The sequence below is a fragment of the Vanessa atalanta genome, chromosome 29 (genome assembly GCF_905147765.1).
Source record: "Vanessa atalanta chromosome 29, ilVanAtal1.2, whole genome shotgun sequence".
Classification (NCBI taxonomy): Eukaryota; Metazoa; Arthropoda; class Insecta; order Lepidoptera; family Nymphalidae; genus Vanessa; species Vanessa atalanta.
The window spans coordinates 3156969-3184654 of NC_061899.1; the positions used below are offsets into that span (position 1 = coordinate 3156969).

The following is a 27686-nucleotide window of genomic DNA, read 5'->3' on the forward strand; positions in this document are numbered from 1 at the left end:
CAAAGGGTTTCGATTTTAACTTGTTACTTTGCATAGAGGGCTTATCTTTTTAAGATTTATTTAAACTTTGGTGACACTTACTTGGTGGTAGGGCTTTTTGCAAGCTGGTCTGGGAAGGTACCACCAACTCATCAAATATTCTACCGCCAAACAGCAGTACTCAATATTGTTGTGTTCCAGTTTGAAGGGTGAGTGAGGCAGTGTAACTACAGGCACAAGGGACGTAACATCTTGGTTCACAAGGTTGGTGACGCATTGGTGATGTAAGGAATGGTTAATATTTCTCACAACGCCATTGTCTATGGGCAGTGGTGACCACTTACCATCAGGTGGCCCATATGCTCGTCCGCCTACGCCTATAAGAGTGGCATTTATATAGCTAGTTCTCTTGAGACCTTTTTGGTCTACGTTTAATTTTTGCTATCTATCTATCTAATCAAGTATCTTGATTAATCTGTATCAATATATGAGTAGAATCATTTATGTTTTGCAAAGGCTGGACCGCAAATGGGCAACAAAATAGCAAATGTTCACCGTCGCCCAAAGAACAGCCCTCGTTACCAGCAGGGGAGTTACGTTTATAGCATAACAACTGTTGCTATTAAATATTTGTTGTTGTAAACGTTGCAGACGATAAATCAGTATTGTGGATCTATGCGATAGCTGATTTCTATCAATAAGTTGCAATATGGATAAAATGGGAATCAAGGGTTACACGACTATTTTAAAAAATCATAACATTGCATATAACATCATTTGTAACGGCTAACAATTTAAATTGGTCGCATTATCCTTGAATAAAATAGTTTGAAATCAACATCCAAATGTCAAAATTTATAGCCAGTATAACTTTTTTACTACAAACGGTCGAGCATACTTTCGTTTGCCTTAGACAATAAAATTTTATAAAAAACATACCAAGCAGATACATTTTGAACAAGTCGTTGAATTTCTTGACGATTTTCCTAAGACGTATTTTAATTAAGAAAAGGTAAAACTGGACAGTTTTTAAATGTTACTTAACTCATTAAATATATATGTATGTCCTTTAATATGTTTAAAAAGAGTAATAAAATTATCATTATGAACACATAATAGAACGATCAGTAAACTAATGATTAGTAGAAATGGCATAGTGTGCTACTAAGTAAGAACTCGCTTCATATCTCATTCGTAAAACGTTGTAAGCCGAATTACAATGATACGCAAATTTGATACGTGTATCCAATAATTTATATAATTATTAAAGTCAAAGTCGCTTATCACTTTCTGCCAATTAACGAAGTTTTCGAGAATTTCTTACAGAATGGCTCTGCTGCACTCGAATAACAAACGATATATATTTAAATTAAGTAAAAAGTATTAAAAAATTATCGTCATAACGACAATTATGATAAAACTTTATATAGGATAATATTTTTGTATTAATAACCTAATGATAGCCATTAAGAATTTTAAGAATTAGACTGTTACATATAACTCGTCCATATTTGGTCTGAATGATCGTAACGGCACCCAGGGCTACCTATCCAGGGTTCCACTCAAATATTAATCAATAAAATATAAGACTCAATATTTGAGTGAGAGTACACTGATTTATAACATTTACTAAACTAAATTTCAAAAGTTTATTAAGACTAAATTAATAAATACATCTTATTATTCATTAAAAGAATACTTTTTAGAAGAAAAAAAACGCCTGGATTTAGGCTCGGGTTCCATCACAAGACAGTGATTATTGTTAAAATCAGCATTGTAAATCTGCTTATTTTAAAAGAGCAACCATGCGAGTTTCTTGCCGTTTATTCTCGCTGGAATATACTTTCCGAAACGGTGGTATTTAAATATCGACGATTCAAAAACACTTCATTGTGAAGTTTACTTGTATAAATTGATTTTGATTTGATTTGGTATATATATATGTATAAAGATACTTAACAAAAAAAATATGTAGAAATAACTGAAGAAAAACACGTGTTTTCGGATGGGTACTGAAAATAAATTTTCAATAATCATTTTAATCGAATTTCGAACACTAGTTTTTTTTTTATAATTATGTTGTGTTAAAATTTTTCGCAAACAATATACGTCGATGATACTATGCCAGCAACCTCAATTGCCAAATACGTACCAATCAATTCAATAGAACTGAATGATGAGCGAACGCATAGAATACGAACTTAACAAAGCTTTTTATATAATACTAGCTGTGCCCGCGACTTCGTGCGCGTTTGAATTTAACAAAAAAATTATTGTTGTACCCTAAGTTACTCCTTATGCGGATGTACGCTATCTGCCAGCGAAAGTCTCGCCGAAATCGGTTCAGCCGTTCCAGAGTTTAGCCGGAACAAACAAACAGACAGACAGACAGACAAAAATTGTAAAAAAATGTTATTTTGGTATATGTACCGTGTATACATACATATGCATTTAGTAAAAATGGGTTATTTTAATATTACAAGCAAACACTCCAATTTTATTATATGTATAGACTAGTCGTCACTCGGGGCTTCGCTCTTCTTATAAGTTAGTCGTCAGGTTAGGAATAAAAAAAGTAGAATATTTCCTTCTTTGGAGTTTAATCTTACTTCATACCAAATTTCTTCAAATTCGGTTCGATACTTTGGCTGTGAAAGAGCAACAGATAGACAGATAGAGTTACTTTCGCATTTATAATATTAGTATTGGGATAAAGTTAACATGACAGACGTCCTGTATATATGTATATTAGCATTAGCATTAGCAGCCTGTAAATTTTCCCACTGCTGGGCTAAAGGCCTCCTCTCCCTTTGAGGAGAAGATTTGGAGCATAGTCCACCACGCTGCTCCGATGCGGGTTGGCGGAATACACATGTGGCAGAATTTCGTTGAAATTAGACACATGCAGGTTTCCTCACGATGTTTTCCTTCACCACCGAGCACGAGATGAATTATAAACACAAATTAAGCACATGAAAATTCAGTGGTGCCTGCCTGGGTTTGAACCCGAAATATGAGATATATGTATATATATTTTACAAAAAAAATAACGCCTGGATTTAGACTCGGTTCCATCACAGGACTGATTGAGCACTAACCGTGAATAACAGCATTGTTAATCTGTTTATTTGAAAAGGGCAACTATGCGAGTTTTTTGCCGTTTTATCTCGCTAGAGGCTGCTCTCGGTGGCCATAGTAAAGTTTACTTGAATAAAATACATTTGATTTGATTTATATATAACAATTATTGTCATGGTCATCGGTTGAAAGGTAGACAATATGAGGTGCCACTGCAACATCTATCGACGAATCGCAACTAAGATTGTATTAAACCTTCATGGTATTCAATAAGTGTTGAAGTCTTATAATTATATATGTGGTATAATAAGATATTTAATTTAATTATTTTAATGTTAAACCTCCTTATTAGATGATTTATTTTTTATAAAGATGATATACTGGACAGTTGTCAGAGAATGTAAGGGAATGTAAGACGTGTTAATTGAAAATCCAAAATTATTAAAGAAATATTATTTTTTAAAACGTTTCACTCACAATAATCCCACATATATATACCAATATCTAGTCGAAAGATTAATTATCGATAATAGAAGTATTTCAAATTTTGGTAATGAGTAATTACTTAGTTTCTTGACGGAACTGGAAGTAGCTTCACTTTTAATACAGTTCTGTAAAATGACGATTCAAATGTGCTTGTTATGCCTGAGAATTCACAGTAGCAGCCCGGGGTCTGTTAGTTGGGGGTGTTTTCACTGTGAGGTAATTTCGTGCCTCTAAAAGCACATTTGTATATCGTTTATTCTAAGTCAGACCTCATGGTGGATTTGCTGACCCATCGGATTATGATACTGAGGGAATAGACTCCCATATTTCCGGCATATACATAATTCCAGCTTCAAGGGAGAGTGAGCCAGTGTAACAACGAACATAACATACATTGACGATGTAACGGATGCTTAGTTCTTCTCACAGCATCAATGAATACGGGCGGTGTTGTCTACCTACCAGGTATTCCATTTGTCTACTTACCTACCTTTATTTGATCAATACTTTACACACCGTGCTTCTAGGTACGATAAACGCCCGATATAAATCAATCACATCAATCCACCATCAACCGTCTCAACTCAAGATTTCTCTCAACGACATATAATAATAATAATAATAATAATAATTTGAAACAAATGAACATCGAGACACGTTCAACAACAGAACTGTTAACAGTAAAAAATAACATAACTTCATTGTGTAGGTACTGAAGCAGAAGTTATATGAATTTCATTGTAATTTATAAAAAAAAAAAAAATAACCATAATATGGCGATCGTTATATTCCCCATAGCTTGACCTTTAACTTTCTTTACATTGTTCATGTGTTGCCAACTAATTTGTAATCATGTTTAAATAAAAAATAGCACAAAATAGTTTGTTTTCGTCTTCAAACCCCAAAGATTTTAAAGTTGAATTGATTATATGAAACGTCACACTAACAATTAAGAAATAAATGTTGCCATAAACAAAATCAAGTTACATCACTTGTACTTGTGAAAAATAAAATATAAATATGTAATCAAAATGCAATAGCAACACAAAAAAACATTCATTCGAATACCCTCTTTGAATTTATGATTATATTCGTTAAATAATAGAGGAGCCATGTATTAAGAAACAAATTCTTGTTCCGTTGAGGGCGCTGTTTCGGACTCGGGAAGGGTAATTTTTTCAAGTGATGCGCTTCAATAGACTTGTATCGATGATTTATGTACTGTCGAGATTTTAATTAAATAATCGCAGATATACCGATAAACAGAATGCATGGATACTGTTTAAAATCAAAATATTCTTTATTTAAGTGGGCTCATTAAATCACTTTTGAATCGTTATGTTGTAGTGTTGAATTAAATGTAGAGTTCAACCACATGTTCAGAAAGTAGATTCTACCGACAAGAACCGGCAAGAAACTCAATAGGTACCTATTCCACCATTGACGCACATACTATTAATGGAACATATGAAGTACCTTAAAACAACGTTTATTGGATGTATATCTATCATAAATAATAGCAATGTGTGCACTGTAATAATATTAATTTTTTTATCCTTAGCTGAATTGGTAACACGCTAAAATAAAAACAAAAAAGAAAAAATTGCCAGTGTTCAATATATCGAGGAAGAGTTTACGTATTTTGTCGATAAGAACCCATCACTATGTTAGGCATCGGCATTTCCATGTAGGTCGCATAAAAATAACATTTTCGCGCGCCTCCCAGAAGCACATCTGCTCAAATATTGAGTTGCACGCTTCAGCCTCGGAATACGAGATGGACTCGCAAAAATTGCGTCTTATTACAGCTAACTTTGTATTAATATATTTATTATATGTATATATATTTTTCATTTATAAATACGAATGGTTTAAAATTTAAATACGAAATCCTTTATTCAATAAAGAGGCATTTAACTTACTTATTGATTGTCAAAGAAAAAAGACTTCCACAGTAACTTTAAATACCCTGAGAAGAACCAACGAATGAAACTCAGCGGTATTTTTTTTTCAATATAACATAGATTCCCAGGATGCCCTTTGCCTTACCTTTTACCGTTTGCACACGAGGATGGTTAAGGTGAGTATACACTAGAACATTTTCTTGTAACATAAGGAACCGCTCTAATGTATCAGCGTTTCACGAATGTATTCGGTTTACATTGAATCGAGCAAAGGCATGATATGAAAACTAGTCTATTATTGTAAACATTCATCTGTCACAATCTTTTCTAAAATTTTTTTATATTGCTCATCAAGGCAAACGTAATAAGATGCAAGTCCGAAATTTCAACGAGTAAATAAACGCAAGATAGAGGAAATGTGTAAGTTTACTCTCACTATGGGACGGCAAGTCCTACAAGACCGGAATGAGTTCCGGCACTGGACCAACGATTTTACGTGCTTTCTTTCATGTGAGTATACGCACTCCTATCCGGACTCGGGATCTGGATCCTTATCTAGCCAGTGGAACAACGAGATAGTCTCAATTATTAAGAATAAAGGATTTATTTCGTTTATACTATTGTCATCGAAGTAAGTATAAGTCAAAAATCAACCCAAGGTTGTCCACTGAGGTCATCGTCCACCCATTGATTGATATTGCAAGCCGCTCAATTCGGAGCAGAGAAGTGTCGCCAGCATAAAATTAATAGTATGTAACTGCAAATCAAATACAGGAATAGTAATTTTGTTGCCTGTGTAAGTATTGTATGTGCCGATTATTTTGGATTTGGAATTAAGTATCGTTAAAGGTACTTTTCTGAAAAAAAAAAAATACTACACTTATATGCATAAATTTTATACCAGAAGGTACAGGGCGTTCACCCGATTTAAATGTGAACTATTGAAGTGAATTTCATATAATTATTAAAATAATTAAAACTTTAAGAATTTGCATATCCAAACCAGAAGTCTAACGAAATCGCAGTAAAACTCACTATACGAAGCATCGAAGAAAATTCGTACCACTATTTAACCCAAGACCATATCGCCCAACGAATCGACAGACCAGTCAAGAAACAAGACAGTTAACCCTCTGAGAGTATAGTCAGCATCCCTCTATACAATTCCAAATTTGAATTCGCTTTGCGAGATGTTTCCGGTGCAAAGGGAAAAATGGTTGTTACAAAATAATATACATTCGGAACACGTTCTCAGCTAGTTTTAATTTTGGCAAAGCTTTTTATTAAAATTCTCGAAACTTCGATACATAAATTTTGGGAAGGAAATTCGTTGACAATTTTATTAGTATCGTTTTGGGAGTTATGCCTTAGAAATACTAAATAAATAACTACTATGTAAATAAATATTGTAAGTATGTATCGTTTTGTCTTAATTTCATTTAAATCACTCGAGCCTACGCACATACAAGTTTGTCACGATTTTAAGTAAGTTGATTATTATAGAAAGATATATGAATATTCTATAACATATAGGATATCTTGGGACTTAAGATGTTATGTCTCTTGTGTCTGTAGTTACACTGGCTCACTCAACCTTTAAACCGGAACACAACAATACTAAGTACTTCTGTTTGGCGGTAGAATATATAATGTGTGGGTGGTATCTACTCAGACGGACTTGCACAAAGACCTACCACCAAGCCATATATATAAAAAAAATCCATTTATATTATTCTGTGTATAATAAAAATAGCAGATAAAACCGTGAAGCACAACCAGTTCATAAATAAAGCCTTTAATAAAAGAGCCCTAAATGGGTCTCAAATATAACATCTTCACGACTTGAACGCTCACCCAATATTATAGTATATAGTTCGATAATATGTCAAAAATACAAAGTTACCGATTCAAAAAAGTATCACGTACTCACTGAACAGAAAAGTTGCCATCAATTTTAGCTTCCCACAAAAGATTTCACCTAATGTACATTGAAGAGTAAATTCTCTGCGTCGACTATTCACTACCTAAAACTGGCTTCTGGTTAGAATCTGAATATTATACGTTAAGTTAAACAAAGAAAACTAACACTACGTTACGACCTAGTCCTTATTGCTATGGAAATAGAACATAAATTACAATAATTAACTTAATCCTGATTTTCGTAGAAAATTACAGAAATATTATTGAAGACGAAATTGTTGTCTAAATCGACACATCGTATTCTATAAGTAAAATAATAATAATAAAATGTCATTATTAACTACGAAGACTTGCAACTGTTATTGAAAAATTCTTAAGCGAAAAAAAAGAAACTTAAAGAAAACCTAGATAATAAACGATCTTGCGGTTTTTCATTATGCAAAGAATACACTAATTAAAAGAACTTAATTAAAGAAACGAACGTATCTGTTCTTAATGTAAATTACGCTGCCTCTAATTAACTTTCTGCACTCTAACCTCATGTTAGATATGCTTAAAACTAAAGGATAAATAACTTCGAGATGAACAAGCAATAACTTGAGGTTGAACGTTATTAAAATCTTTCCATAACTCCAACTCGCCAATTATACCGCTGGCCGAGGCGTCACTTGTCTGTAATGGCGGCCGTTCCCGCCTTTTTCGCTGTCAAAGCGGTTTTTTCGCGGGAAAGCTGCGTTAAATTCTCCGTTCGGTTTCTGCATTCGTGACAAAATTTAGACGGTATTTTGTTTTTAAGAATTCCATTGGTTTTTTAGACTCAGATTATTTTTTAACTAAGCTTTATTTTTTTTTTAAACTGATTGACTCACTCATTAGGTACAGAAAATTATAGAACACCTAACAATACACCACGAATTCACGATTCAAAGACAAAGCCTTGGATTGAACGAATATCTTAAGGAATTAGGTACTAATAAATCGTAAAATTCAATTAAAAAGTCAAAATTGATATTGCTCTTTTTTATACAAATATTACTATAATTAAATAAATAAAACGGGAAAGTTTCTTTTTATTAAAAAACTTAAAGTCTATGGGCAGTGGTGACCATTAACCATCAGGTGGACTATATACCCGTCCAGTAATTTTATATAAAAAAAGAGTTATTACAAAATTAATATCTATATATAATAAGGTAGTGTCAACATCGCATAATAAATTATCGAAATATACCAGCAACACATTAAATCAATGTGTTCCAAAGAAAATTAGTTCATCTCAAAAATTATTTTAATTAATTCAGTTTTATTCAACTTCATTTGAAATGTACATTCAAATTAACCTTTTAAAGTCATGGATCCTACAATTAGTTTAAAAAACAGATCCATTGTTCTCGATTAGGATCAATATTCATTATATTAATCAGAATCTTAACAAGAAAGACTACGGTAATCAAATAATTAAGTTCCTTTTACGGTAGGTACTGGTATTGAATAGAAATTATTATTTGTTGAAAGCTAAATTTAACATTATAAATGTTAATTTGTCAAATTATTTCATTTGTTATAACTTGTTATTGTCTAAGAGAATGCGAAAACCAGATAAGTTCTTATTAGGTTCAAATTATATAATCAAACTAGGATACAACTATGTATATATGTTGGACGCAACTGCACGCAACCTGAGTATTTAATATATCTAAAGCAATTATTACTTTAAAAAATATTGCTTTAAACTCAAATGGGAACAGTTGAAAGTTACAAGGGTTTTCTGTGAAATAATATCTCGTAACGACTCAAATCCTTGATGCATTGCGTGATTGGCTAGTCTCAGTGGAGAAAGGTCACCACGGCAGATATCGGTCATGGGGACATCAACAATTTGATATCAAAGCCACGTAGGAGAATTTATTTAAAAGTTCAGGTATTTACATCTATAAAAACGAGCAAAGACAAAACATGTCAGTACTTCTCATCTATATGCCAACCACTTTTTCTAATTTTTTTTTTGGGTACTATTGTCGAGATATAGTAATATCAAATAAAAAATCTAATATAAAAGTATAAAACTCAATACTATAACTGTCTGAATATAAAACATTTTAAATAATAGGAACCAAATTACGTAAACTAAATTGAGACTACACTTAAAAAAAGGACTGCAAGAAATAATTAAGAATGTTAGAAATAATTCAGAGCACTGTTAGATATTATTGAAAAAAAAACGACTTCAAATTTCAATGAGACCAAAGTTTAATAGGAACCGGTTCATAAATGAAAGAGCTCTGAGGTAACGAACATATTAAACAAACTATAACCTAATTAATAACCTCCTTCTTTCTTTGAAGTAGATTAAAAATATAAGATGAACGATACTATTTATGAAATTTTGGAAAGCGCTGTAGGTAGTAAACAAAATGCATTGCAAAGGTAAGTCTAAGTAGATACAAAAGGGTGTCTGCAAAGCATACTTCTATTTATTACCTAAGGGTGCCAACTATACAAAAGAAATTGGTAGTCATGTCTGCCTCAGTCAACCTACAAATGTACCTAAGTTATAGGATAACTTCCAGACCTTAAGAGAAAATTGGACGGTCGCTTTTTCTTCTTCATCTCCACTGTGGATTAGCAGATTTGAGAACTTTCAATGCGTGTAAATTTTTAAACGATGCTTCGAAATAAATTTGTCGACCCACTTGTACAATTCATGTGTCATTATGCCCCACAGAACATTTTGCTGTACATTTATAAACCAATTTTAGCTGACTTCTGACGTATCATCCATTTACAGGATTAATTAAAATGTTAAGTTACCGACGTTTCCGAATGTAGATTATACAGAGACGAACCCACAAGAAGCTCAATGCTTTACTCTTTTCATTAATAAAGTTAATTAGGTAATTAAATACAATTGGATTATTATTAATTCTTCACAGAAATCTAAGAATTCCAACTATAAGCTTCTCCATATCGTCTTTTATCGAATAATACGCCTTTTAATGGGTTTTTAAACATGTGATATAAATTTATTAATTAACAAAGTTAGTAATAGAGGATTTAAAAAAAAAAAAGAAAAATACATATTTGTGTTTCAAATACTAAAATTTATTTGTTTTTGTATGAAGTTCGGATACGGATACGGATACAGATACAAATAAAATGAAAAAGGTATAGGGATGAAGGCTTGCGTTTAAAAATAGGGACTTTTTTTTAATCGATAAATGGGCTGCTTATTGGAAGTGGTCACCACCGCACATAGGAATTAGTGCTGTAAGAAATATTAACCATTGCTTATATCGCTAATTCGTCGCCAACTCTGGGAACTTAGATTTTTATTTCTGTCGTTGTAGTTACACAGGCTCATTCGCCTTGGTGTGCGAAAATAAAACGATCTGCAGTTCAGTGGTTTGGCCGAGAAAGAGCAACAGACAGACATACAGACAGACAGAGTTACTTTCGAATTTATAATATTAGAATATATAAAGGAAAGGAACTTAAATTTTTCTTTACTGCTTATGATCGGTGTATCCCCGCCCTTATTGCAGGATATACAAAATTCTTGCCCCCTTTTCCATGGGAGATATAAACGGAATATAATTATGTAAAATTGAAAGAGCTACGAACAAACAAACAGAGAGACAGACAGAGTTAAAATCGCATTTATAATATTAGTATAGACATTATAGATGAATGGTTTCGACATCGTTTGACCGATCACCGGGAAAGTTAGTGCATATGTGTATTTTTACGGAGAAAGTTTTTATACTACCCAATTTGTTTTTATAATTCGCCCCTAGATAGAGCTGCAGCACATCAACTCCCATAACATTCAACCGATCGCCATAAATATTCATGTATATACGCAGGCAGGACGTCTGCCAGTTTTTGCAACATACTAAAAAAAAAAAAAACATGCTATTTGTCTGTATGACCAAAAAATCTTCTTTATTTCTTTCCATATAATATTATAAAGAGGTAAGTTTTGTTTGTGTGTTGAGAGTAATCTTCAGAACTAATGATCCAATTCTAAAGCAATATTCCTAAATAAATTATATTTATATCATAACATTATCTTTATTAATAAATTGCCCGCATGCGAAACCGGGGCGGGTCGCTAGTATCGAAATACAGTGATTGAAACGTAAAACTTGACGCGAATTGATACGATGGATTTTAATGTCACTCAGCATAGTAATAAACTTTTGATCTAGACCAACATATAGACATATATTGCCTATTCCAATCGAAGTAGGAATAAAGACAAATAAACCTTAGATTTACGTATTTGATGTTTATTTATAATGCAACACTATTACACTTAACAATTTATATCCACTTTTATTATACTTCCAAAATTCCGATGACAGTTTCGTCGACGTTCAAAACGCCATATTTTCGCAAATCCATAGTGAATATAAAATAATCAATCTCTCGACCAATCATATCGCGTCAATACGCTGTCAAATGTTTTTTATTTGGCTTTTCTCCTCTTTTGGTGGGAATAGATTACAGATAGAAATTGAATCGTAATTTCTGGTGATGATCAGATTGTTTAAGTCAATGCACGAAATAAATGACGACGGAATTATTTGAGAGCAATAAAATAAACTTTCAATAGATGATGGGGCGCGACTGGATGAGAAAGGCGGGCGACCTGGACCTTTGTCACCTATGGAGACTATGTTCAGCTTGCGATGCTGATGATTAAATACATTTAAATGTACCTTTAGCTTAATTTCGTTACTACTAATTACTTTATATTTATGTTTAAAGTATATATATAGATAAGGATACGATACAGCTGGCGTAAATTCTTAAATATAATTAAAATAATAAAAAATTAAAAAAAAATATATTTTGTGGAGTTTTTGACAAGGAACTTATTACAATATATCCAAGGTAAGTAGTTAAAATCCAAGAGCCTACATTTACCTAACACATGCCATTTACCTTACCCCACCAGTAAATGGAAGTTAGTACATTTATTTTACCATAAAATACACAATTACTAGTGTTGCCTCCCTAATTTTATTTGTCTTGATGCAACAACGGTACAATAAAGTACGTAGGGGATAACATCACAAACTTACATATAAATATATATATTCATTATTACCTGTTACTTACTTTCATAGATAAATCATGTAATCCAAGCAAAATGCAATTAATTATATGATATTAATTAGTAAATAAATCAATTAAACTCTTTATAAAAGATAGGGATTTGAACAAAGAACAAAAAAAACAATATTTTCATTTTCAGGGACAGCACATTAGTCAAAAACTAAATATTGTTACAACATCTATAAATGAAAGCCACAGAAAGTGTTAAATTACAATTGACACGGAAAAATAGAGAAACTGTAGCAAGTGCCAGATAAATAGCATGAAGATTATATAGTTTTAAAATATTTAAAAACAATTATGAGACTGGCAGAATGTTTTGTGCAAAAGGGCCAAAGAAAAAAAATTAAATTGTCATTTAAGCTTTAAATACATCAATACATCATACAAATTTTATTAATATTGATAATATATGAACACTTTAAAACAATGCTTAATATAAATAACACTGGTGGTACACTTTCCAGTGGAGTCTATACAATGGTGTTAAATCTATTATTTCTCTTTATATTAATAGTAGTTCCTAGCCTAGTGAGGGAGAGAAACGACTAGCTAGGTAATTCATGTTGTCATTCAATACCCATGTCAAAGCATATTCAAAATTTTATCATTAAGACCAGATTAGTAGACGTAACAAAAATTTAAATGAACTAACTTACTTCCTCATTTATTACATTAGATAAGATTATTGAGAGCCGAGGTGTTATATCTCTTGTGGCTGTAGTTACACTGGCTGACCCTTCAAACCAGAACACAACAATAATAAATACCTACCCAAATGGGCTTGCACAAAGCAACCATCTAGAAAAGTTGACATAAAAGTAGTTTTTGGTTATATCTGTTATATATTCTTTGTTCATAATAAACAAATTAATAATAAAATAAAAAAAGTTGACATAATTAAAACCATGAGGCAAACATTTACAATATTTTAATACATATTATCAAATGATAAGTGCGATTTTTAGAAAAAAAAAGATGTTATTTTATAAATATGATGCAATCTATATTACTTTATTTTGTCGTTCAGAAAATATAATTAAATAGGCCTATTGATTGTAGATTATCATGTAGAAAAAATTATCAATAATTACCTTGATATATTTTTTTTATCTAATCACTTCTATATTTTTAATAATCCTAACATCAAAGATTAATTATTTTTAAGTGCAAACTTAATTAATTATAGTTGAAAATTAACAACAGTGAAAAAATCGTTAAAACGTTTTTGATTTTTTTTTAAACAACTAGTCAAATTTGATTTGTATTTAAATATTTTGCAAAAAATTTCTTAATGTTCGATATGTTACATTCACTTATTTAAAAAACAAAGAAAATTGTATAAAATTATATATTCGCGCAAAATATCAATGATATACTAAAGACAATATTTCCACTTAAGATCTTAAAATTTAAAATGTCTAACGAAATTAACAAGAAATGTAGATAATAAAACGATAGTTTGCGTCGTTATAGTGATGATCTTTTAAAACTGTGTTTCAAATAATTTGCAAAAAATAATATTTTGAAAATCGATTTTCACAGATAACAATGACATAAAAAGAAAGCACAACGACTTCAAACCACGTGGTGCGCCAAGGTCGAATTTATGTTTTCAACTTGTCAAGCGCGGCGTGTGATAAATTAATTCCACGGGCTGTTATCGCGATACTTCTTCATGTATTTTATACTTTAACACCAGAGCATAAGGTTGATTTTCGTCTGTTGTGGCGGCCCACGCATAGTCGCCAACCCAGGCAATATATCTTAGGCCGTATACTGCCCGTGACAGTTCGTAAACAAACTGGAGCTACCGCAACAATGAACATCTGACATTTAACACGCGAAAAATTATCATAGTACCTAGTTATAGCAACAAAATTCAGAAAAAATCTTATCTTATAAAAAGGAACAATGAAATATCACAATAATCTATAATAAATGATTGTAAAAGCTACATTAATCCACATAAATACTTACCAGATAATTAACACGATGTCAAACGTAATGCAAAGTCATCTGTAATACATCTTGCACATATCGATCACGTCTTGCAGTTCTCAAAAACACAAGTAAAAAAGAAGGAGGTTAGCACCAAATATCGGAACCGCTTTAACAATATATCACTCGACACGAGTATGTGTTTTGTAAATACAGAATTAATCACGAACGAATGTTTATAATGTATAAATAAATTAAGCCAGGTTGTTATATGATTCACAATCAAAATAAAAATAGTCTGGCAGACGCTGCGTCGACGACCGCGCCACTGTCTGTCTGCCGTGCTGTCAATATTCGTCAAAACGAAAATGGCGACACCCTCGACAGAATACGATCAGCACCAGCCGGCTCGTATCGCCTCTCTCTTTCTAACGCAAGATTTAGAAAGGGATAGACAGTAGACGTGTTGTCTTCAGTCCGACCGGACTGATTTGTGATGTCACGCCCAGCGGCGTAACGTTTTGCGTAATTACACGCCAATGATGGCTTGTAAACTTGTTTTAATAACTTTAATATACAATCGTTCTGCATTATAAGGTCACCGGATGAAAGTGTCGGTCATGACAGAGATTAATAATAATTTAACGCGGTATTAATGCATAGTAATTCGTCTTTGCGCATGTTAGGCCCGTCCCACCACTCAATATCTGTCGTAAAAGCGCCTCCTACTTCTTCTTATTTTATTCAGGATTTTTTCAGATCTTTGTCTCGACTGCATTAATTCGATGCTACCGTGCAGTCGCAATGCAGTTTGATTAATAATGAAGTTAAAGTCTAATAAGGTTTTTCTTACTTCATTGGCTCTTTCATAAAACCTAAAGATTTAATAATTTATCTTATTATGTCAATGCTCAAATGTAAAAATTGTGACTTCGAATCAAATTATTATTACTGATATTAAGACTCAAGAAAGATGACCTTAGGAAATATTATTATTAATTATATATATGTATTAATTAAGATTGTAAAGGAGAAGTATATAAAAAATGTACATAAATAAAAATGATAAGTAATTTGCTATAATAATTTAAGATTATATTGTTTAGTTCGAGTTTAAACAGTTTAGAAGCTACTTTATTGCAGTGAATAATTTGTAATTGAAATAAAACAAAATATGCAGACTAAAGAAACCTGACAGCATGAACGAAATAAGATAATCGATTGTATAACAAAACAACAACACTAATGAAATGTTGCTGTAATAAAAAATACAAAAAATCCTCTATGATGTGTACGCATATTTAAAAAAATTAAAAAGTCTCTATTTATTTTGTCATACAAATTTCATATAATGTTTAAATGATGTATTATATCCCGTATTTTTATTATTTCATATTTTTATAATATATTTACGTGTGACAACACTCGAAGCATATGGACTTTCAAAGTCGGGCTAATGAAGCCGTTGGCTTTTAAAATTTCATATCTCTTGCCAACAGCCCAGCGCATTGTTCCTTTGTTAAAATTTTTATCGAATTAATTTATTACGAAAAAGTTTCTTATTTATCAAAGTGAGTTAAAATGGCAGACCGTACACATACTTCAAGATTAGCCTCTTACAAAAATGCTGGCCATGGAGCTACTGTAAGTTATATTTGAACATTCGATATTTAAATTATCCACAGGATTGGCATTTTAAGTAGTAACTTAATTCCTAGCAATTAAATCTTTCTTTCTGATAGCATTTTTTATTTTAATTGTGTTAAGAAGAAAAAAAGTGTAACTTTCCTTTGTTTGTTAAACCATTAAATCATGGGCAGAAATGCATGCAAATCAATTTTATTTTTAATTAAAAATAATTAAATGACATGCTTTAACTAGAATATTTCGTAATTTAATAATGATGTCGGTACATCATGAATCAGTATTCATATTTTAAAAAATGTCTGCCAGATTTCTCTGGCTCTCATCGTTCGAATGCATATTGCATTAAACTTTGCACATATTTCTTACTAAAAGTTCTTTCCACCAGGAATTACGTCGTAAGAGGGCTGAGTTGAGCGTGACTCTTCGCAAACAGGCTAGAGATGAACAACTCCTCAAACGTAGGGCCATGTCCCCGGAGGCGGGGGAGGTATTGGACACAGAAAAGGTCATGACACCCGCAGAAATCGTACAAGGTAATAATTAATTACATAATTATGTATTCATATCAAGAAGAAACATAATACGAAACATGTGGTCTTTATGTTTGTCTGTCCAAAGTAAAAAAAAAGAACACATCTATGTTATAAAAACGGCATCTATGTTATAAAAACGGGTTGGCTAAAAAAATACCAAAATATAAAGATAGGTTAATACATTTTAAAATGAAATCGCTTGCTGATCGAAGATGCTTGCTGGATAGCCTTTTTATGTATAAACTCATTAATGGCATTTTGGACTGTCCAAAACTACTGTCACTCATCTGTATTTCCGCGCCCACAAAATGCTTACGCTTGAACAGGCGTAAATTGTTTAAAACTAAAGCTTCAAAATCGAACCTAGGACATAGTTCACCTATAAATAGAATTTTAAAGACCTATAATTGCGTAGACATGGACAAGGATGTAAACATCTTTGAAAACAATATATTAAAATTTAGAAGGTCCATAATGCCATTAAATAAGTAAAACTTAATTATCCATATTAGTTTTCATTATTAGTTTTATTTTAGTTTATTAATTTTTGATTCATGGATTTGTTTTTTTTTTTGTTTTGTAACTTGAAATTTTGATGTCTTTTATTTGTTTTTTTTTTGTGCTTTAATGTATATGTTGCCTTACTGTTCATGCAGTTATCACCTGTAATTGAGGTACCACTTATTTTATTTTTTCATTTTATGAACTGTGTGCTGTCATGTATCAGTGTGTACATTGTTGGTGATCAAATAAATAAATAAATAAATAAATAAACACCATATAAATGATACAATTATCAACCATTGATGGTTTTTAAAAAGGATTTATTGATTTCAGGTTTGAAATCAGCTGATCTAGCTGTAAAGACAGCTGCGGCCAGAGCCGGTAGACGTATGCTCTCGAGGGAACAGAATCCTCCAATTTCTATAATGGTTAACGCTGGCGTCATAAAACCATTGGTGGATGCTCTTGATAGGGATGAATGGTAATGACACTAAATACTATGCTATTATTTTAATAAAATAGTGAGATTCAGCAATTCTTATCTCTTATAAAAAGCATCTTACTTGAATAATCTCTTTTTATAATGAGTGTATTTTTATTTGAACCTGTCTCAAGATGAATATTTAAATCCCAAGCAATGTTATCATCTATAAAGTTTTTAATATATTGTACAACACAAAAGTTCCTTGATAATTTTTTGCTTCCAATGAACATTCTGAGATTTTCATGTAAGAGCATAAAGTAATGAAGAATTACAGTAACCAGTCAATGCTTCAACATTGATTTACATCTGTTTTCAAATAGTTCTATAGTACTATGGCAATATAATAAAACTTTTGCAACTGTTTGGAAAAAAAGAACTCTTTTATGGGTAAACTACTGAACAGATTTTTATGAAATTTGGTACAATGTGAAGTTGAAGGCCTAGGATGGCTAATATCAAATATTTTTCATCCTTAAAGAGGGTAATGTTTGAGTAGAAGAGTTGTTAACAAGTTAATAAAGCATTTTTGCTACAAACTAAAATCCAAGAGGGCGTAGCTAGTACAGCTAGTACAAAATTAAACTCATATTAGCTACAATTAAATAAAGATCAACTTAACCATTAATAATATTTAGGCTTATTTTGTTTATGATAAAAATTGTTACATAATTATGTTGACCTCTACAAAATACTGATAAGTTAACACTGAAGAGTTTCATCAAAATAGCTATAGTATTGTTTAATTATCTTGGTGTTATATACATGTGGATTTTAATCAGTCGCTACAAGTTTAAATCCGACCAGTACCATTGTGTTTTACATTGTCCATATCTGAAGAAAGTCTTATGAACCAATTAATATTCAAAGTAGGTGTGTATGGAATGTAATATTCGTTTTATCTTTTTGGTTTCTAGAAGTCATTGAAAAGGTCAATGTAGCATAATAATCTATTTCTATAAAGTTTTTTTTTGAAGCTCTGATTGTATGAAATTTGAATCATATTCATTAATGTCAAGTCAAGCAACAATTCAGTAAATAGTGACATTCATTTTTATTAAAGGTCAAGTCCTAAAGTGTGTCTAGTTTTGACGAACATCTCTATGTCTTTACGATCAAATCTAGACACTCTAACTTCCATGCATGCATGACTACTTCCACTGAATCCTTAAAAACTTCAAGGATACCTAAAAACTAACAAATCAAAGTATTGCAGTAACTATGCGGCATGTGCACCAATCCATCCATACATTTAAGAAAAACTGCTTTTTTGTTTCTAGCCAAGATTTACAATTCGAAGCAGCGTGGGCCCTCACAAATATTGCATCTGGCACACATGAACATACCATGGCTGTTATTAATGTAAGTATACATTATCTGTTTAAAAAAGAGTAGACTGTATTAAAGAAAAGTAACTGATTAGGTATTCAAGTATAATATTACATCATCATTTAAAAAAAAATTTGTAAAATGAACTTTTATAACTATGTTAATAATTATATTAATTTTTTACTTCAAGATTTGAAATATATGGTGTTTAGAATTTTTAATTTTTTTTTTTATTATTATTAATATTTGCAACAGCACATAGAATTTAAATCATGTAACTTAAGGTACATGCTGTAAATTCGTTTATGGGAGCACATAGACAAATAATTATTGTAAACTTATGTGATCTTAAAAAAATAAATGTTTAATACTATTTTGTATATTGCTCTTACAATAATTAGTTGCAAAGTTTTTTATGTTATTTTCTATTTCAAGTTTGAAAAATGGCGTTTTAAGCATTTCAGTTCGGTTAAATGTGGATAAACTCTCATAGTTCAAATGATTCAGCGCCGCAGATAGTAATAGATACCCGATCCACTCGTCGAATAGGGAGGAGCGATCCCGAAGCTGGTGTCGCTGCTGGCGCGCGGCGGCGTGGTGGGCGAGCAGAGCGCGTGGGCGCTGGGCAACATCGCGGGCGACGGCGCGGCGCCGCGCGACGCGGTGCTGCAGCACGGCGCGCTGCCCGCGCTGCTGCCGCACCTCACCGCCGCCACCGCGCCCAGCCAGCTGCGCACCGCCGCCTGGACCTACAGCAACTTCTGCCGGTAAGACCCAATCTCTTCGCTGGGGTTCGCTTTATCGTCAGATGATATCCGCTCCCGTCGCCTCGGCAGTCTTGAAGGGCGAGACGGATCCATTATCTGGCTGCGTCTACGCGCATCTACGCGTGCCTCTTTAGGTCCCAAGGGGTAATGCGGAAACTGACCAACTCGTTGAGCATGTGCAACTAGCTACAGTTTCCGTGCTGCAGCAGAGATCGTAATTATATCACGTCGAATGGCTTGGGTCTCGCACTGCCGATCATGCGGGTAGACCTGTTCTTGACTTCGCTTTAGCTGATATGATTCGACCTATCGATCATCTCACCAACGCGAATACCGGATGAAGATCATACACCTTCCCCAATGCAAATCGAATGAAGGTCAATTCTGGTGTTCCAAAAGGCTGTCTACTATCTCCCACTCTGTTTCCTCTGCATATCAATGACTTGTTGCAAATCAGCAACATCAACTGCTATGCAGACGACAGTACCTTAGGCGTTTTATACACCAGCCGTGCTAGTATTTCTCGGCAACACGTCGACAAAAACCGGACCAAACTTATGTCTGAAATCAAGTCATCAAGTGTAAAACATAGTCTCAGTCTGTGACCGGCTAAACCTAGTCCAATTTAACTCCAAAAAGAGTGCGCATTAACCAATAGAAAGACGAATTCCGAATATCGGAATATTAATACTTATTCGATTCCGCGGTCAATTAGAGGGTAAAGCCAAATTGGCATCTGAAAAGTTTGGTATGCAGGGCGAGACGTGAAGTACCGTCTTTTACCAAGCTTTTCAGTTCGGCTCTTACTTCTGCTCCCCGGTCTTCATTCCACGCAGATCGGCTCAAATTATCGACGATCACGACTTTCTGACCTGCTTGATCCTTTGACTTTTTGTAGAGATGTTTTATCACTCTGTATTTTCTATGGTATTTTCACGGAGGATGTTCTGAGGAATTGTTTGGATATATCCCGATAGCTGAATTTCATTTTCGGACATCGCTTCAAAATTCGAAGTTTCATCCACACCATCTAGACGCACATTTCTTAAAGGCCGACAACGTACCTGCAAGAAAACCGGTGTTGCAGATGACCATGGATGGTGGTAGTCACTTTCCATCAGATGAGCCTCCAGCTCGTTTCCCATCTATACCATAAAGAAAACCTACCCAGGTGGGCTTACGCAAAGCCTGACCTTCAAGTAAATGGTGATCCTGAAGATTATCTCTATTTTGAGGTGTTGGAATGCCGAGAACAAGATCCCGCGCAATTATTGCAGTTTCGTCCTCCGCCTAATGGCGTGAAACATTGGAGGAAGTCAGCCAAAAACCAGATTTAAAAAAAAAATTAACATAAAACTTTTCTAACCTGAAGATGGGACCGGATTGGATTCAGAAGGTGAAAAACCGGGAGGTTGTGCACACCTTGGAAGCGCTCTTTGTCTAGATTTCTAAACATGTACTCGCGCTTCCTTTTTTAATTCTTACCAGCATTCTGTACACATTGCATGGCAAACTTAAGCCTGACTTAAGTTGGTTTACCATGATATGAATGGTAAATAAATTTACTTATATATTATATAATTGTTACAGGAATAAAAATCCCCTAGTGAAATTTGAACTAGTCGCCCCAGCACTGCCTTATGTTGCGGAACTCCTCACTGTAGCCGACCAAGAAGTACTCGGTAAGAAATTTATTATTTTTGTTGTTTTCAAAAACAAAATACTAAGACACTCATTAAAAATCAAAATAATATAGAAAATACCATAATTTTTTTTTGATAAATGTTATGTTTCAATGCGTTACGTTACGAAAACAAGATTATTGAAAAAACTTCGAAAAAAAGTCGATTTGATTTGAAAAATTTTTTTTTTCGATTAAAACCGTTAAAAGTGCAATATATCAGAAATAATGATTGATGAAATTTCAGACAGGGTATCAGTAAATGGGCAGAAACTTCTACTATAACCCCTTGGAAGGATATTTTATTACCTGTCACCCCCTGTCTTCGTATGTCAACCCTGCTGAAACTTCAGATAATAGCACTATATAGGTCTTAGCTATGGTCTTAGCCTATATGTATGATGAGTATTTGGCCCTTTGGATAGTCTAACTACTACTTGAGGTGAAAAGATCTTAGAAAATCGCGACGGCGTCTGCTCAAACTTACATTTGAATTGCATTTTAAGAATTAATTTAATGACACAATAATATTAACTGGGTTTCTTCAGGTTTTATATACCTAAGCATTTTGTAACAAATCGATACACGATTGAAAAAACTTTGTAAGCTAGAAACTTTTATAAAAAACATCAGATTTAATCAGAACATCAGACTAGGACCAATTTTATTGTTTTAGAATAATAATAATTCATATTAAACGAAGTGATATAGAAATCAGTTTAACTTTATTACTAAAATAACAAATAAAATCTTATGATAGGAGTTCAAATTGCAACATTCATTGTAACAGAGGTCCCATATAGCGATCAATTGGCCGCGTTTAATTAAAGAGGAATTATTTATTAATAATTTCACAAAAACAGTAATTTATATATTATAAAATATTGTTCAAGCTCTCGACCAATGATATCGCGTCAATTCGCTGTCAAATATTGTTTATTTGGTTTTTGTCCTCTTGTGGTAGGAATAGACTTGTAGTGCCAGTCGGAGTGCACAGTTAACGCTAGTTGGGGCCAGTAGTGTTGTATATATAATTCCTCAATACCGACACGCGAGCTTGCACATCCTTCCCAAACCTTCACTTTAGAATTTTGTAATACCTTCAATTTGAATTTATTCATTAAAACAATGATTTAAACCCTTCCTGATATTTATTTAATTAAAATTGTTTTTTTTTTTCACAGCGGACACATGCTGGGCCCTTTCTTATTTGACCGACGGTCCAAACGAGCGTATAGAAGAAGTGCAAAATACGAAACACCTCCTGCCGCGCTTAGTCAAGCTGTTGCAGCACAAGTCGCCGGCTGTCCGCACTCCAGCGCTGCGAGCTGTCGGCAACATGCTCACCGGTTCGGATGTACAAGTAAGTTTAATCATTTTTTTTTTTTTACTTAATCACATCAGAATTTTTACGGTAATTGATTTATGATCCGATGACAATTCTGTGCGATAGCTTTGTGATATAAAGTTCTTGTTATTTATAATACAAAACTTTTCCCAATCACTGAATGTATATCCACTTTAATTTTACTTCCAAAGATCCGATAAAAACTTCGCTATTTTTTTACGAATTCATAATTAATACCGTATTATCGCTTCAATCAGCAACCTTTAGGTTTACTATGTTCCGGTTTGAAGGGTGAGTGAGCCAGTGTAAGTACAGGCGCTAGGGTTAAAGCATCTTAGTTCCCAAGCTTGGTATTGAAATGATTGGTTAATATTTCTTACACCGCCAATGTCTATATGCGGTGGTAATAACTTCCTCCTGACTACATATATAAAAAAAAATCTCAACCAGTGACGTCATTTATATTCAATATCAAGTCATTTATATTTACTCTTATCATTGAGATTTTCTATACATATTTTGCAAATAGATACAAAGTTTCTCATTTTTCGGAATTCTAAACCTTGGTACTTGAGAGATGGACGATCATAGAACTAAAATGACGACAGAGCCACTGCAGGCTATCTATGTAGTAAAAACTTTATAATTACTGTCAAGCGATTTGGAATCTATACATGTAATAAAATTGGCGTCTCTTTTGTTAAATTCAAACGCGCACCATGTCACGGGCACAGCTAGTCCATTATATAATTAGCAACTTGTGGAAATCACTGTCGGCATCTATAACTTTTAATCATAATTTTCCAGACGGATCGTTGTCTAGAAGCAGGCTGTCTAGATCACCTCATAGCACTAATGCACTGCGGGAAACCATCACTGGTGAAGGAAGCCGCTTGGGCCGTCAGTAACGTGCTCGCCGGGACTCAGACACAGATCCAAATGGCAGTTGACAAAGGGCTGTTGCAACACCTTGTGTCTGTTCTCACGACCGAGGACATCAAGTAAGTGTGTTATGTTATTAAATTATGCATAGATGTTTTTACAGGAGTATTTTCGGTGTACTGCCCTGTCGCCAAAAACAAATGGGATACGATCCTCAAGTGTATAATGCTGAATTTTGACTTGAATTTGTATGTCTCAATGTCAGTACGAGGTTAAAAATTAAATATTATATTGTGCCGACATTAGCGATATTAAAACGCTTTAAGCGCTTTAACTTCTCACGAAAGACAATATCTTCTATCGCATGTCACGGGTTCTAAAGAATGAAACATATATTATGTTTAAAGAAACCTTTAAAGAAACGTTTTTCAATTGCTATCGCTCGTTGAGACAAAAAAAATGCGCGTTAATAATTATATTTTACTGCTACAAATTTTTGGAATAATATGTGAGGTAAGGACTGAAAAAATCATTGAAATACAATCACACTCTTTGTCAGTGGATAGGATCAGTATAGAAATAAGGATAAACCTCTTCATGGTGCTATATAAAATATTTTCATATTATATAAATATAATCAATATTTAATTATAGATGTCAAAAAGAAGCAGCTTGGGCGATAACTAATCTATGCCTGGGAGGGACTCCGGGACAGCTGGATGCCTTAATATCGGCCGGTTTCTTGGAGCCTTACTGCGCGATACTGGCGTCCCCCGACCAACGTGCCGTCACAGTTGTCTTAGACGGACTAACACAATTGATGAAAGTAAGTGCAGATTATTTCTATCCAGCCCTTTTTGGTATAAAAAGGAAAGTGAAAGTCTGTTAACGTCCCACTACTGAACAAAATCCCGCAATCCGTTTTGAGGGTATGGAATTTACTACTTCACCACGATACTCCAATTCGTGGCAGATCACGTCACGTCACCTTAACGATGTTTTCACCGCCGAACACGAGATGAGTTTTAAATACTAATCAAGCACGTGAATTCAGTGGTGCTTGCCCTGGAACTCAGAATCGTTGATTAAGATACACCTTTTGTAACCAAGTCTTTTCTGGCGTAATTTCTAAAATAGCTGGACATATGTGTTGCAACTTTTGCAATTCTTCAAATACAACAAGTTCACAGTAAAGTTCTATAGACCAGTATCAACTTTTGTTGACAACATCTCAGTTCCAAATTTTCCTTTGTAGAAATAAATCAGGAATATTAAAATACAAAGCCATACGCAAATATCTTTGTTCAGATTTTTAATATCGATTTTGAAATGAATCTCATAGTTAAGGTAGAATGCGAAATTGGACACAACTTAATTGAGATGAAATAAAATTCCTAGCAACTAATTGTTTCTTTATTTCACAGGCTGCTGCGGAATTCGGTCAAGTCGAACCTCTCTGTATAAAACTCGAAGAGATTGGTGCTTTAGATCGTATCGAAACATTGCAAGAACACGAAAATGAACAGGTATGAGTTGAATCGAACTAATACTAAAGGAATTGTGTAGCCCTACGTGTCTGAAATTTGTAAGACTGTTTTGTTCTGAATCTGGATGAAAGATTTTGTCTTTTTGCATGTGTTTTCAATTTGTGCCATTCTCATGAAAATTAAAAAAAAGATTATGCGTGATTAGTTGTGAAGAGCCCCATAAAAGTTGTATGGCCGCTGATCTGTTACGTTATCAATAAAGATATTCTGTGAGAGACGAATTTGACGCTCGATTAAATATTAAAAAGTTTGAATTGTATTAAACATTATAATAATTAAAGTAGACAACGTTACTGTACAATTTCTGAAATTTCACTATCGAGATCTATGTCGAGTTTCGAACTTAAACAAACTTTAACGTAATTTTTTGCTCTTTATCTACAATCATAATCGTCACAATCTCTTTAGGTGGTTAGTTAGGAGAAATCAGACCTGTTTATAAGTCAACAAACGTATTTTTATTCATATGTTCCGCTTTGTAATGTGAGTAAGCCAGTGTCATTTTAGGCTCGAGGGGGGCCATAACATCGTATTATCTTTAAGCATCCAAAATCAGATGGTTGTACAATTCTTATCAATACTAATATTATAAATACGACAGACAGTTAATAGTTATGTCTGTACTGAATTTACTTACTAAAAAAAATCTATCCCAAATTGTCTTACTGGTTCAAACCGGTTAAAAACATTTGCTGCATTTTTTACTACATTACTAACATTTTTTTTTTTCATACAGATCTATAAGAAAGCTCTCTATATCTTGGATAACTACTTCGTTGATCAAGAAGATCGTAACACCCAGCCCCAGGAGTCGTCAGATGTGTATCAGTTTGCGCCGAATGAAGCAGATGGAAACATTAATTTTTAACCAATGTACTCGGGAATTTTTTAAAAACTGGATGTACTATAATAATCAAATAATAATATGTAGTTAAGAGCTTTTAAAAAGAGAGGGAGGGACTTCAAATACCAATAAAACCTTAATCTATCAATTTCTTCTATATCAATAGATATTCATATTGATAATGTTTTTGTAAAAAAATTTTGAACTCTGTGATTTTGTTTTTAACTTCTTAATTGTTAGCTTTTTTTCTCACATGAATAGCCGAATCTTATTGATTTATACATTTTCTTATAAACATGGTATTAATATTAAAAGAAAATTTTGTAAGTGATCATATTTTTAAATAGCTATTTGTATGAAGCCTCCCCTCCAGCTGCGAAGGAGATAATTGTTATGTTAAATTATTCCAAGCAGCAAGTATATCAAGAATAAGCCAACAGCCTGGGTAGTTTAAAAATAAAAGAAAAATAGGGCGAAACTACCACCCCATTTTGAAACAACATCTCAAGTCGGCGTTTTCAATGTTGCATTATGAATTTGTTAGTAAATTCCGTGATAAATCACTCGGCTGTATGACGCCGACCCGCCATTAATACGTAAAAAACCGTTAAAATGTGCCTTCCGTTATAATTTCTGTATGTTATATGTTGTATATAAGTTAGATAATATTTTTATTAACACTTTTTTTTTAACAATTATTATACTGTACTCAAAAATTTTGGATTGTTTTTTTGTGAACGAGATACTTCGCATATCCAAAAACTGATTCAGTTATTTATTTATATATTTCAGTGTAATGTAAGTTTTTCTGAGGATTTTGTTCCGGGATTACTACGTAATCGTAATTGAAGCCTTATGGGGGCCTTGGTGATGTCTTCATGGTATTAGAACTGCACACCAACTGCTAAATTGCAATTCAATTGCAACAGTACTGCGGGGTTGCTATGTGTCGAAACTGCAAACCGACTGGGACGTCTTTTCCAAGTAGAGGGGTTGAGGTCAGTTCTAATTCAGAAGTAAAACTAAAAAATCTAATCAATTAATTAGATAGATATTAAAATAAAATGAAGTAAGCTATCATTTATGATAAGATTTTTTATTTATACTAATGTTCAAGTAGGCATACTCCAGGCCACAATGGAAATCAACTTGTAAGTGAACTATAACTGTCTGTATTTTTTTATTCATTGATAATATTGAGCCGGTCTCATTAATTTCAATAGTTAATTGTAGTGTAAAGTTTAGAAATAAATGATTTTTATAATTTGTTTTTATTTTGCACCTACCATTAGAAAGCTACTTACACTACATATTCAAAAATTTAACTTCGCAAGTGCTTTTTGTTTGCTCGGCAAATATATTGTAGGTAGGTTGTAGGTTTTTAATAACTGTCTCTGCTTCTAACTTACCTGAAAGCCCTTAAATTATCAACCGATAAATATAACAACTACATATGCATATCAGGGATGTTTTGCATATGTAATTTATGAAGTTGACTTTTATCTGTAGCCTATTTAATTCTTTTTATTAAGTATAATCACAAAAAAAAAAAAATTAGCTACTCACTTTAAATTTAACACTATGCAAAACATTATTATAATAATATTTTTTAAACAGAGACGGTTACGGTTATATGTTTTTAAGCAATTTCAAAAAAAGGTTATCAATTCAACGTGTATGTATATAACACTGTT

General features: G+C 33.0%; 2 protein-coding genes across 2 annotated transcripts in view; one reads left to right on the forward strand and one right to left on the reverse strand.

The window, feature by feature from the left end:
- LOC125075067 (homeobox protein PKNOX2-like) overlaps nt 1–14758 on the reverse strand; it is a 38845-nt gene extending 24087 nt beyond the window's left edge. Inside the window, exon 1 of the mRNA XM_047686643.1 lies at nt 14469–14758. The gene's annotated coding sequence lies outside the window, so the exon portion shown is untranslated. The remainder of the gene's footprint in view (nt 1–14468) is intronic.
- Nucleotides 14759–15887: 1129 nt separating this feature from the next.
- On the forward strand, nt 15888–27397 carry LOC125075063 (importin subunit alpha-1-like). Its single transcript, XM_047686638.1, has 11 exons — nt 15888–16073; nt 16462–16609; nt 17447–17594; nt 18875–18956; nt 19473–19690; nt 21281–21372; nt 22556–22734; nt 23527–23720; nt 24256–24427; nt 25026–25127; nt 25885–27397. Exons 1-11 carry the CDS (start codon nt 16011–16013, stop codon nt 26014–26016), a joined length of 1530 nt encoding a protein of 509 aa, XP_047542594.1. The 5' UTR covers nt 15888–16010; the 3' UTR covers nt 26017–27397.
- The last annotated feature ends 289 nt before the right edge of the window (nt 27398–27686 follow it).

Excerpts from the sequence above, each read along its gene's own strand:
- LOC125075063 (XM_047686638.1), top strand. The coding sequence starts at position 16,011 with ATGGCAGACCGTACACATACTTCAAGATTAGCCTCTTACAAAAATGCT. Across the intron at positions 17,595-18,874 it reads GCTCTTGATAGGGATGAATG|CCAAGATTTACAATTCGAAG; the intron begins GTAATGACACTA and ends TTTTGTTTCTAG. Across the intron at positions 23,721-24,255 it reads CTCACGACCGAGGACATCAA|ATGTCAAAAAGAAGCAGCTT; the intron begins GTAAGTGTGTTA and ends ATTTAATTATAG.